Source organism: Sturnus vulgaris, chromosome 9 (genome assembly GCF_052056855.1).
Source record: "Sturnus vulgaris isolate bStuVul1 chromosome 9, bStuVul1.hap1, whole genome shotgun sequence".
NCBI lineage: Eukaryota > Metazoa > Chordata > Aves > Passeriformes > Sturnidae > Sturnus > Sturnus vulgaris.
In genome coordinates this window covers 15671275-15685366 of record NC_142251.1, presented here as the reverse complement: position 1 = coordinate 15685366, position 14092 = coordinate 15671275, and the positions used below count along the sequence as shown (strand labels likewise).

Here is a 14092-nt window from a genome sequence, read left to right as displayed (position 1 = left end):
TGTCCTGTCACCATGGATCACTGTGATCACACAGCATCTAATGGTGCAGGGACAGAGCACAATATCACTGTTCCAAACCAGCCCGACTACTAAACATGAGAGGCAGTAAAAGGAGAAACCCCTGCTGGTAGCAGGAACTTCTGTTTTATCTGAGAATGATTTACTGAGAAGATAATTGGTGAATTCCCAATGGGAAAAAACTTGATTCTGTCTGAGCATAGGTTACCAAATGTACAGTCATAAAGTAATTGATTTTGTGATATATCAGGTGGGGACATAGTTGAGACTATTGAACTTTTCACTTAGGGCCTCAGGGTGAACTTGAACCAAGCTTCCAAAGGTGAAGAACCAGTGCTCAACATGTGCAGGGTTTTGCACTCTTAACAGCCTCTTTAACTTTCGTTTTTCCCTTTTACCAAGATCTAGGTTTGCACAGTCTCATTAAGATGGTTGAGTTGTCATTGGAGATAATCACCAGAGGAATGTGTTATAAAAGGAGAGAAAAAAGTATGTCTAGAAAGTCTGAATATTTTTTTTATGCTGTTGTTTTACTGAAGAGGCTTTGGATGCTGATAGAAAAGTTACTATAGCTATAGGGCACATTTAATTGCATTTTAGAAACTTCTTTTAATCCTGTAATAACAAAAAATTAAATCAGTGCTGACATTTTTTTGTTGCCAGAAGAAGGTAGTAAAAGGGTAAAGAAATAATTGTTAGTTCTGAGAATATAATTAGCAACTTTAATGCTTTAATCTAAAAAATGCATATTTTGAGCCTGGGTGAATGATTAAAGAAAAGATATTGAAAGCCTTTGAAATTTCTAACTGTTTGTTTTTAATTGTAAATTATGATCACTATAATTAGCTCATTTAGTACATTTATAATGTAAACAAATATGAATATACAGAACTTCAGTGATATATTTCAGGGCAAATAAGAGCAACATTGTGACCCTGGGCTCTATTTATTAAGCCTTTCTTGTAGTATTTGGCACTGCTTCATTCTTTCATAACGTTTTCCCCCCTTTTTTTCCAGAAGATAAAAGAAAGCCGTACATAATATTTGTAGGTCTCTGCTGAGGTCTTAATGCATCTGGAACTACAGTGAAGAAAACACAGATAGAAATCTGGTCCTTTTTGGGCTCCATTTAACTCTAACTCTGAAGCGTTCTTAAGCTAGACTTTTTATTATGTTAGAAAACAAATACCGCATGTTTTCTTAAACACTAGGTTGTTAATACTGAGCAATTAGATGAACTGAAAGTAATGTTATTTTTCGGGTAGACTTACTATTTCCACAGCTAGCTATCTGCTGAAATGCAGTGTGTCTGATACTGCCTGTCCTGTTTCCTGGTGATGCACTTTGTGTAGCATCCTGGGACCAGGTTTCAGAAATCTGCTCCTTTTCTGATACACGTGCTGCCCTCCACATCATAGTAACACAAACAGGAGCTGCCTGCCTAAAACTCCCTGCACACTAATGGAAACACTTAATGAGCAACAGGATGTTATTCCCCCACCAAGTTCAAAGATTAAAATTTGGGGTTTAGTCTCACCATTATTTTTGTAAAAAGACATCTTTTGTTACATTTCCAGAGCTCAGTTATCATGCTGTGACACACTGCATCCATTTCTGATAAGTCACGGAAAGTTGTGATTAGTTAAGCTTCTTATGAATAGGGAAGGCTTCCCTGAAGGTTGAAACTGGCCTCTAACTTGTGATTTTAAATCATTGTTGAAGTGTTTTGACTCGGCTGCTTTTGTGTACACTAAACAGTTTAAGGTTACTTTTTAATGCAGCAGTGCCTGTTTTATGATGTTCACTTGCTGCAATTGAATGCTGTTGTGTTCGTCACTGCCAGCTGTCTCCTTGGGATCCTCTAGTAACTAAGTTGTTTTATCTCAGAGGAATGAATTGCCAATAACAAGTAAATAATAACTTTTCTGCTGAATTTTCAAGATTTAAGAAACCCCTCTTCTTCTGTTGTATCTCGCTTATAATGTCTTGCAATGGTCAGTTGCTCTGTTCTTGCACTGTGAGCCTTCAGGAGTTAAATGTTTATAGCATGACACAAAGGTAGAAGAGGCACATATTGCAGCAGTGTATTCACACCATATTCTGTGGATATTTTTTACCTGAAGGAAGTAAGCCCTGGTTATTACAGCTGTCATGATGACATCTGATCTTTCAGTATCAGTGACTTTCTCACCCACCATATGACCCTGATCACTGCCATGATTCTCTGTCTACTGTTAAAAGTGGGAAAGGTCTTGGCTCTCCAGGTGCTGTTTCAAGTCTGAAATAGCAACTTGTCTGTCACACTCTCTCTGCCTAACTCATTACTTAAGGACCAAGCAAAAATGTTCAATGTAGAAAGGGTCTCATGCAGCAACAAAGTAAAGAATGTATCTTATGTCTGTTTCAGGGTTGATGTAGAACTAGGGCACTGAGAGTGCATCAGTTCTTAAAAATGAGCAAACATTAAAGCAAATTTGGGGCTTAATCTCAACAATTACATTTTTGCACTTCCTTTTTTCTTTTTGGGAACACACTGCCTGAAAGTCGTGAGAGGTACCTTTAAATTTCACACAAGAATGGGGGCGTATAATAGCTTGATAATTTCCATGAGTCAAAATTGAAAACTTTAAAAATATTGTTATACAAAAATCTGTATCTAAAGCAGATCTTAACTGAATTTGAGGAAAAAAATTAGGTAAAAAGCAAAAATGTTTCATGAAAATATATTTAAAAACCCTAAAGCTCTAAACCAAACTCCAAAGTTGTGTAGCTGAAATGAATAAGGCTTCCCCTGATGTGCATTTTCCCCTCCTCAGTAAGTACCTGGCTTGTGGTGTAATTTACAACTTGCTTAACCTAGGCAACATGAAAGACTTAGGATACCTTTCTATGCAAATACATATGGCTTATCAGACTTACCTAATTTTTAAGAATGAGGCATTGGAAAAGATTCTGTACTCAAGATAACAGAGCTGGCCTAACTGGCTATTATTGCTCTGTACATTGTGCAAGCTTTGACACAGCAGTTGTCACGTTTCCAGCCCTGAATGCTTATCTTTTTAAGCCCTATAGTGTTGTTAAATTCATGTAAACTGGTATGTGGGGCTTGACAACCAAGGACCGTGTTTGTATATTGAAATTCAGCTGCATCTGGACTGAACCAGAAATTAAGTAGATATAGTGCCAGAGTAATAAAGAGGTTGGATAACTACCTTCTATAAGTTTTGGAGTGATTTTAGGTTCTTAAATATAGTATTACAAACTTTGATGGATGTGCCTGTGAGCATCTGACCTACAATTCCTCCTCTAATGCAGAGGGAGGGGCATTTCTGGGCAGTGTTTCTGGTCACCTTTGTCAAGATAGTGCTGAGTTTCTTACAGTGACCCCCATGAAAAACAAATCTTAACAAAAACAGCTGCAGCATGCTACATTGAAAAATGGGGTTTTTTTGCAATAGAACGGTACACATTTTAATACCCTTTGCAATATATTTTGGATTGCAGTTGCAAATACCATTTTTTATAGCATGAAAACTCCTTTCTTCACGTTTTGTCAGAAGCATATGTCTGTGTGTAATGATATACATATTTAATATGTATATATGCTCACATAGTGTATGTATATATATTTCAAGTGACTTCATAGCTCGTGTTAAGATAACACCATCCTTTAAAAATAAAACCTTACAAAATTTTATATAGTTGTAAACTAAAGTTATGAAGTTATATGTGAAGTTAAAAGGTTATAAATGCAGTTCTGCTTATCTTAGTGGAAAACCAGATCAGAAATTGTCAGCAGAGTACTTTTAGAAGAGTTCTGTCATGATTCTGAAGATGGAAAGCAAGATAGACAAGGATTTAGAGCTGATGCAAAAAAAGAATGGAGGGTATGTGCTCCTGAGAGAAAACCGTAAAAAGAAATTTAAAATTGGGAAAATTAAGGTGTGTCCACTCTGAGCATATGTTAGACATTAACTGAATAGCAGTCAGGGCTTTGCTCTCTGTGAAAGGAAAAACTAGAATTCTGTTAAATAAGGGACACAGAACAAGCCAACTGGATTGGACAAAAACTTGTTGCCCTTCTATGGAATATCCATAATGGCTGAATGTTCTCTGTGTGTCCTTGATCCATTTGGTGTCTGGATTGTGCTGCTCTTTGAAACAGTATTTAAACAAAAATGTCACTTAACCAGAACATTCTAGGAGTAGAGATGGAATTATGTGGTTCCACCAATCTGCCTGTTCTCACATTGTTTTCTTTTAAAAGTAAAAAAAAAATTGTTAAAAATTGCCAGTCATTTTTCTGTCAACATGTGCTGGGTTTGATGCTGCCATTGGCCATTTAGGGGTGAAAGGCTTTGAGTGTTGTGCTCTCTGGAGTATAACTCTGTGTTTATTCATTTTCAGGCACATGCAAAGCCTTGGTCTTCACTATGTTCATAAGTCTTCCACAGCAATTATCACTAGAGTCCTTAAATGATATTGTAATTACCATTATTCATAGTAATGGCTTACTAGTAATAATTACTAATAATCTTGGTAATCCCCTAAGGAAAAAAAAAACTATAGGTGGAAAGCCAGAGATGGAGTCATTATAACAGAGACACTTGTTTCTTGGGTCCCTCTTGTAATAATGTAATTAATTCCCAGCTTTTTTTGAGGGTGATGAAGAGATTTCTGAAGAGACATCTCTGATAGCAACCCTCTCTGCCCAGCTGCCCCAAAACCTAAGAGTGGAAGAATGAGCAGGCCTCTGTCCTGATTCCTATGAAAAATTCAAACAGCAAATATAGCTCATTTCCATCCAACCCTCTGTCTCTCCTTCACTTCATCTTAATTTTCATGGTCTTCTGTGTTTTCATAAGCCTGTAGTGTGTGGTAGACAAAAAGTATAGAATTCATAGCTTGGTAGACAACATCTTCCTAGAAAATTCTAATAAAATCTACTTCTCACAGGGTATGTTGCCAAATATGCATTGTTTTTATATACTTAAATCCACTTTAAAAAAGTGTGCACAAAGATCTGGCTGTGTTTATCTATGGCTTTAAAAGAGCAACTATCCAAAGGAAATGTGTACCATGATCATTTAGTCTTCAGACTCAATAAAAAAATTCTTATTCACTTCTACAAGAGCATGTCTGTCCAGTGATTTGTCTCATATACAGAATGTACCTGTACCTCTTGGCATCATGGAGGGCAGAGGCAAATATTTCTTATTGGCAGGTGAAGTAACGTAATCCTGAACAGTGTGCTCAGATTTTTTTAATAAATGTTTTTTGTTACTACAGAGCTTTATACAACAGCAGTAAAGGCAAGAAAGGAAATTAGAAACACAGCTGAGACTGCATCTCATACTTAATAATGGCCTAAAATACTTACTGTTTATTAAAACTAACACCCCTTGTCAAGGTGTTGATCAAAAATTCTCTGCAGTCTCTTTTCTTTGATCTTTTCGTTTTAGAAACCACAGATATTTGTTGCCATTTCTTTATTTAGTTTTATTTCTAAAATATTGAAATTCAAAACTGCTTTCCAATAATGTTGTATGGTAAGGAGTAATCCTGAATTCATTAAACCAGGAAACTCACACTAAACAAATTTGTCCACTCACAAAGAAAGGAGAGTTCTGGTGTTACACAAACATAAATGGCACTAGAAAGGATGCTTGGAAAACTTGTCATCTCTGTGAGCCTCACGCATGTACTGTGTCCAGTCTGAGTATGGGCATAACCTATTCTAATATCCACATTTACCTTTTGTTTCAGCAGCTCCCTGGCTCCTGCACATGCAAAACATTTGAATTTCCTGTTGGCTCAGAGGTGAGATTTATAACATTTATTAAAGCTGCTTTTCGCTGTGAGTTTACTGGGCAGAAAGCCTAAGAGGGACTTTTTTTTTAAGGGGGTTTAATTGCTTGAATTTACCAGAGGGGTGAACATTATGCTTTCTTTGCAGAACCACTATCCACTAAGATTGCCAGGTGTTGAATTTCCCTAGAGGTTCCCTATTTACTGAAGGAATTCATGAAATATCCATCTATCCAGAGCCAGAGCTCCTACCATCCCTTTCCCATTCATCGTCTTGATTTTGTTTCCTTCATGGCTGCTTTTGAATTTCTTGATTGATCCTCTTCACTTCTGTCTGTTCCTGTCTGTAAGTGTCCTCCCTCCTCTCTATTGTGTACTTTGGGCATTAAAAATGGGCCAGAATTCCTGGGAACTGAATGTGCCTGAAAGCCTTTTGCTGGGATGTGGCTGCTGGTGCAGAGGGACAGTTCAGTGCTGGGAGTACAGTGCTGCTCTTAGCAGGGTGAGAAGGGAGGTGAACAGAGAACAGGAAAGACAGGACAAGTAGAGGGAAGGCTGAAGAGCAAAGAGGTACTTTTCAATGTTTAAAGTAATGGCCTAGAAATAGCCCTTTAAAGTCCATGAATGGAATTTTCAACAGATGGCAACCCTACTGCCAAGTGAGCCCAAGGCAGGCAGATACACTTGTTAGCAAGTGTATTGTTAAGGGAATTTACTCATTTACTGATGGAGCAGCCGCTTCAGTTGAAGAATAAATTGGAATATTTTGGTGCATTTCCTTTAAAAAGTCATCCACTTTTAAGTCTATGTATTCAAATTACATAGTCTTAAATGGGGGTCTCCTTTGCTAAACAAAAGATATGCAAATTACATTTCAAGATTTATATTATGATAAAAACTGAAACACAAAAGAGACATTATCTTGCAAAAATGTAAAAGTACATTGCTTCATGAGTCTATAATGATATAATGTGATGTTGATGTAGTTAAAAATGTCAGAAGGGAGACAATGACCTTAAAAGTTTAAGGCAGACACATTAATATTGATTGATTTTTAAGAGATTAAACAGCAAGAATATATCTATACATAGACTGGATATTGGATTGTTTGAAAATTTGAGATGAGATACAGAACATTTTGGTCTTGTAATGCTTTAGACTTAATAGCAAGAACATGCATTATATGCAGCCATTTGTACTTCAGGAGCCCAGATGATATTTGCCTTGAAATTATCAGGCTATTTCTTGCAAAAGCCTGCGGTATTTGACAAAGCTAGATGATAGTTTCTGGTTTAAGCACAAATGCTGGTCTGTCATAGATGTCAAAAAAGTCTTAATATTGGTTTACTTGGTTTTTGTTTGTTTGTTTGTTTTTAGCCCTGTTCCTTATCTATGTAGATCTGTATGGTACATTACAAATATTTTATAAACACACACATTGCTAAAATATGTTGAGCACTGTAAAACCTCAACACCTTCTGGCCTTGAACCAAATCATGTGACTGCACATCAAACAGTGTCATGTTTTTTTTCCCTATTTTTTGTCAAACTGGAAGAAGGTGGTCAGTAACACTTCTTGTTTAAGTAAGCTTGGGCTCATATCCATGCTTATGTCAGCAAAGTCATAAAGAAATGTGCTTCTTATTGATGAGGAAGGTGTTAAATATTGTGATATTTATTATTCCCCTGGGGCAGTTTATTTTATTATCTCAGGTTGATGGAAATTTCATCTCACTCACAGATAAGCTGTACTCCTAATGAGACTTCCACTGGCCAGAGAAATGAGGATGTGGATCATGGTTGGCCCTTTAGACTTTTACCAGGCCACAGATGCCTTGGACTTGGAATTCAACTTGCAGGAGAAAAATAAGTCTGACCAGTAGGACATGCACCATCTTGCTGAGAAGAGATCCTGAAGCATTGTACGAGCTGAAAATTGTCATTCAGAATCAGACCTCACAAAACATGAGGTGCATAAACATAAGTTGTAGACCACATTTATAAAAAGATTTTTTTTTAAATATCACTTTCCAACAAATCATTAGTTTTTTACTTTTTTTCTCTGCACATATGAAATGGCAGAAAATCAATATCTGAAGGAAAGAGAACAGCTGGGATACTGGAGTTCAGCATAGACGTATTGCATAATAGAGAATTCTTGTTTTCCAAGAAGTAAAGACAAGAAAAATTACCATGTGGCCACTTTGCCTCCAGATTTAATTTCTTTTTGTAATAGGAAAAGGTGGATTATTTTTGGGAGAACTATCTAACAACAAAGTGCCTGGATGTCATAGCTGTATCCTGTAAACGTCTCTTTAGTTTACCAATGGTAAAACCTGTTTTGACCTTCTAGTATAACAAAATAGCCCAAATGGCCTGTTTAATATACCAGAGAAAGCACAGTATCTCCAAAGGGCCTGGCCTTAGTGAGCACCCAGAATCCCAGAAAGCCAAGAAATTTGAAGGCAGTCAGACTTGATTTAATTATTTTTTACTACAAGTCTCATTTCAGAGAATGATTAACGAGAGAAGAGACATAAATGGCAAAGTCTTGATCAAAGAAGCTGCTGTCAGGGTACCATCTAGATAAATTAGGAAAAGAATGCTCAGGTTTCTGTGAAAGAAGACTAATGACATCAAGTCAAGATGAAATAGAAAGGAGCAGCATTGCAGGCTGGAAATCATAAAAGACTAGCCTGCCTTGACAAGAAGCCCTGAGAAATTTCCCAAACTGGAAAGTAATTGGAATTGGAAAGGAATTACTTTCTGTAAGTGCCGGGTCTTGAAGTTGTGCAGGACTGAAGATGACCCAGGCACCAAACTTGCTTTTTGGAACCTGTCAAGACAAGTGAAGGAATCTTCTGGAAGCATCTGAAACAGCAGCTGTTAGTATCAGCTTGACACACTGCAGGTGTTCTGCATCTCATGTGCTACTCTACTCAGCTAGGATCAGTCCCGTCACTTAAAAGCTCAAGCAGTCCCACCTGGAGGCAAGCAGGCAGTGGATAAAAGGAGACAGTGAAACCAACAGCCAGTAAACATTTGTGTCATTTAGGGAGCATTTTTATAGGAATGGCTGTCTCCTGGAGAGAGCAGTGGCCCTAGCTGAAATAAAGAAAAAGCTTTATAAATTATCTGAATGTACTTGTGTGAAGAGCAGCATCTTAGAAGGTAGGACTTGTCTTTTGGTGTACCATAAAGGATTTCAAAAAGGTAAATTTAAAAATCTCCAAACTTCTTTCAGTGGTCACAGGTATACTCCTGGAAATCTAGTGTTTAAATAAAAATAAGATTACCCATTTCTCAGGAAACATTGAATTTTTATTTAAGTATTGGCTTAGTTTTCTAAGAAACACTGGTATTCCTGTCTAGAGGAGCAGATCTTCCCTTAGAAATCTCCTTGCCTCAGATTTAGATTATAATACAGAGTAGCATTTCTGCAGACAAGCACTTAGTGTGATCAGTACTAAAACTGTGTGAGATTAGCTAATGTACTTTTCTGTGATGTGCAAAGTGAATGCCAGGATGCACTATTGTACCTGACTGCAGCAGCATGAAGTTACACTTCAACAGCATTCCATCGTAATGTGGGATTCTGAAGGCAGGGAAGCAGTCTCTGGGGTGTTGCCCATCAGCAAGAAATGGTTTTTAAAAGTAGGAAATAAAGGAAGAGTCTGAACTGATGTTTAGAACAAATAAATGGGAGCAGCAAAACTTTCAGTAGTAGTATTACATGCCATCATAGAACAATAGCTAAATGAAGCATGTATTTAAAATTTGGTGAGAAGCTTTTGTACATTTTAGTTCTGTTTGGCTCAGCGGGTGTGCTGCACTTTAGACTTCAGTCTCTAGGCCTGTCAATCCAACAACTTTCACAAGCACTATATTCACTTAAAAGCTGAAAGAGAAAAATAGAAGGGGATGATGCTAATAGCACTCAGCACTTATATAGCTTTCCTTCCTGAAAGTACAGTGCAAACATGAGGTAATTAACACGTACTTTGTCTTGGAGATGCAAATGTATCTCTAAACAACCTTTAAGCAAAGAGAATACAGACACATAAAACCTATTCCCAGTTGCACGTTATCAAGCTTAAATATTGCAAAGTGCTATTTATGGTATAATTTCTCCCTGTAGCTGATCAGTAAATCCAGCTTGTGGAAACCAACACACTATACTTCTGCATGCAGGGCTCCTTCTTCATTGTGTGAAGAACTTAATGTAATAATTTCAGCTTTTATTTGATGAAGTGCCTGATACAGGTAACCACCAGCAAGTTCTGCAAGGGGGTGTGTTTGACTAGTCAAAATATGGGATTAAGTTGCACAGATGCACCAGTTATTCAAACTGCCAGGAGCCTCTGGAGCAATCCTGCAGTGCCTGCTCCAGTATCCACCCACCTGGTGTTAGCTACTCTGAATATGTCCCACAAAGTCTTGAACGGATAGTTACACACCTAATCCACTTGTTTAGAAACTTCAAAGTCTTAAAATGAAAGAACCAGGAAAGAGAGATTCAGCTGGCATTGAGAGAAGTGCAGTCCTTCTGAGGAGAAAAAGAGACAGCTGAAACTATAAGTCTCAGACTTAGTTTTTCTCTAAATGAGAAAGAAAAATATCTGCAGCTGTGGTATGTTTTCAGTGTACTTTGTTTCAGGTTAAAAGAAAAGTTCAGTGGTGTTTGCAAAGCTGGAAATCAACTTATAAGTAATTTTGATAATTAAAGAGTTCTTTTGCGCCCTTGAGCTACTATGAAAGGCTATCAGTACAGATCAGCCAGGAAGTGGAGCAAATCTGGTCAGGGCATTATCTGTTTCACTCCCCTCTTCATTCTTAGGCCATTATGATATCATATCTGTCAAATTTGCAATTTCCTCCAGTAATAAGACTTTTGGCAGAAGCTGATGCTGGTGCTGTACTGTACTCATGCACAGTTAGGTAACCAATGCATGCTTCATTTGAGAGAGGCCCAGAAAGCTTCTCAAAGTTACTGCATTATAGTCTCTCTTTCAGTGCTGAGCTCAGCTGCTGAGAACAGAGGAGGTGTGAAAAGACTTGTTAATAAAGTCTGTTTAGATTTCATTACTCTGAGTAGCCAGATCAAGACAATACACCTTGCCAACCCTCTGAGAATTTCAGTCCTCTCTGGAAAAACTTTCCTTCCTGCACTGAATGTCCTTCCCAGTTGAATGTTTATGCAATTAAAACTCTCTTCTGCTGCCTTTGATCAACAGAATGGAGACTGCCTTCCACTTGTAGAAGATGGAGTGGGAAGGATGAACGAAAGAGCCAGGGAGGTCACGTTTCTCCTGCTCAGGCACACCAAAGAAGATTCCAGCACAACCTTCCATTTTTTAGCTTTCTGTTTCCCTCCTATTTTAGAAAGGGGAGCTCCTTTGAGTTACAGGAGGAGCAAAGGTGGAGGATGAACTAGATGTGGCAGATTTGTGTTGCAGAAATGCCAAAAACATTTGGGAAGATATAACTCAGTGATTGGCCCATGAGATGGGCAATTATAGGTATATATGTTCAGCTCAGAGCTGGGGGTTGGGGAAGCTGTGTCTTAGCAAGCTCCAGAGTGACTTTCTGCATTGTGCCAAAAGCATTTTACTGGCTAGATCTGGAGAAGTTTCCTACCAAGGCTGACTGGAAGAGAGAGGTACACTGAACCACAAAGAGCTCTACCAAAATATTAATTTCTTCCTCTCACAATCAGTCTGGCCTCTGAGCAGTGAAATAAAAGTGACCATTTCTGAATGAAAGCTGTGGCTATAGAAGTATCTTTGGTTAAAGACTAGGGCTCATCACGTAGCCAGTCTGAGGACTTCAATGATGTTTTTCATTTACCGTAAAAGAAAAATACCAACCTGTGGTAGACTTGGCATGTGGCATGAAAATTCAACCTCCATTTCAATCACTGTGATCTTCTTTTGTTGTGGTCTTTTTAATGTTCTCTGAGTTTTACTTAGACATTTATTAAAGTTTTTAAATACTTAGCTCTTGATGAAAGCAGATACAGCCTCATAACCATAGGTGCTACTGTTCTTTTTTCTATCAGCATACACATTCACCTGAATACCCTGAATATATATTTACAGATTTCAAAACCAAGCTTGTAATAAAAGACAAGAAATGGGTGCTGAAAAGCTGAGACAATCTAGTTCACCATATATTCCACTGTTACACTTTGATTATAAATTCAAAATAAATTGCAAAGGTTAGTAAAATCTTATTTCACATTTTTTCACCTGTCCACTTGTATTTTCTAAATAAGTTTCAAATTTAAATGATTAATGACCTAACTTAATCAAAAGGAAAATTATTCAGAGAAGGACACATTTTAAATAGCACATTTCCAAACACATATTTTACATTGTTACTGAGTGATAACCTAATACAGTTAATTAGTACCTTTCTCCCTAGTATAACTTATTTGTCATCAGGAGCAGGATTTAGCCCTTTTCATCTTGTCATGGCTTTTGGTGTTAAGTGCTTGCAGTACCTTGCCCCATCAGGAGATCCAGAAGGGTGACGTTTCATTTATTCCAGCATTGCAATTTTTTCTGTAGAGTTACTTAACAAAAAACATTTTGTTATATGGAGTGGTTAGTGATGTAGTCATTGAAGTCAATATGACTTTCACAATTGATGTCAATGAGAAGAGGACTGTGTTGACTGTGACTGTGTCATCCCAGTAAAAGATGAGCACTGTGCCCTTTTAAGTAATATATCACACCCATATTTTAAGGATATCACTTGTAAAAAATGCCCTGGAAAAGAAGGGAAGAGAGATGTGCCTGTTATTGCAAAACTTACCTTCTGAATTCTGTTTCTAGCTGCAAGAGAAAATATAAAATGTAAGGCATGTGCTTTATTAATATTTATTTAAACTGTCTTCTGATACATTGCCTTTCTGATCCTACGTGGTGTTCTCCTGCACTATTTCCCAGCATGATGGCTAATGTCCTGCTCTGAAAATTATCCATTAAAATTTTATCAATTTTGTGTTTTGGTGAGACAGTATGAGGAAATGCCATTGGAAAATTAGATTCCTCTTTGACATCGGGCGCCCAGTCAGCAATCCAATCCCATGTGTTTCTACTGAGACATTAGGATTTGATATAATTTTGGGCAGAAAACATTTTAAAATGAAACAATTGAATTTTCTGGATGGTCTTGGGGACCACTTAGCTTAAGAGAATACACTTCCAAATCAAAAGCCTTTCAATCATTCTAAATATTATTTGGATGATATTTGCTTTATGTGTAGTAGCAGTTTGAATTTGTATTGAATGTTTGACTGGCTCGTGCTCGCATAGATGATGTATGAAATTATTATTTCATATTTTTCTAGTGTTTGCATTGCAAGTGACATCTGGCTGACAGGAACTTGGAGAAATGGGCCACAAAGTGAATGCTGCAGTTACCACGGTATCATATTTATCAAAAGGCTTAAGGTTGGTATGTCTTTGTTTCACATGTGAAACTAACAGCAGTGAAAAAGAAACAGCACTTCTTTTTTTATTTAACTGAGTTGCTTAGAAAATGAAGATAGATGAAGAAAAAATGTTAATTGTATTCTATTCATTTAATTAATTTATGTAGACAATCATGTATACTGGCTGAAAGACAGTTCTCAACTTGTATGGAGGGGTTGGTTTTGTTGCTATTATACCTTTAGATTTTAGTTAATATAATATATAATTCATACACACTATATCACTGAGATAGGGGAGTCTGGAACAAGCTACTTTAGCAGACTGGCACAGTTCTTTTTAAAATTTGTGTTCAGCTGCACAAATCTAAAGGTAGGTTAATAATAATTGCATTATATCTTTGAAATGTTCCTTTTGAAATTCTGTCTTTAACCAAACTCTTACCCCAACACTTTTTCATTAAGCTCTTGATGTGTCACTTGTCTAATGGTAAATTTGAATTAGTAAATTCTTGACTAGAATACAGATTTTTAAAATTATTTTACAGTTTGAAATGTGGTATGAAAATTTACAATGCTTTAGAACTATGAGTCCAGCCTTAAAAAGAAGGCATTTTCCTAATGCATACAGTTTCTGAGGAAGCTCTGCTGATGTGTTGCAGGACAAAACCAAAAGTGATACAGAGAAGTGTCCAGTTTCTGGCCATACACTGGCTAGAAGTGTCTCTTGGACACTCTTAGTAGCTACCTTGCTGTCTTTCATGCTTGTTGGTTATAAAGACTGTGGGATCTGTGTGAAGAAAATGGGGGAATTTGTAAGGTTGTGTTGTT

General features: G+C 37.1%; 1 protein-coding gene across 1 annotated transcript in view; it reads left to right on the top strand.

Moving 5' to 3' along the window:
• The window catches only part of LOC148222823 (uncharacterized), a 500146-nt gene that overhangs the window by 226175 nt on the left and 259879 nt on the right, over positions 1 to 14092 (top strand). The window contains exon 9 of the mRNA XM_088169937.1: positions 5785 to 5838. Within this exon, the coding sequence (XP_088026063.1) occupies positions 5785 to 5838 (54 nt within the window). The remainder of the gene's footprint in view (positions 1 to 5784; positions 5839 to 14092) is intronic.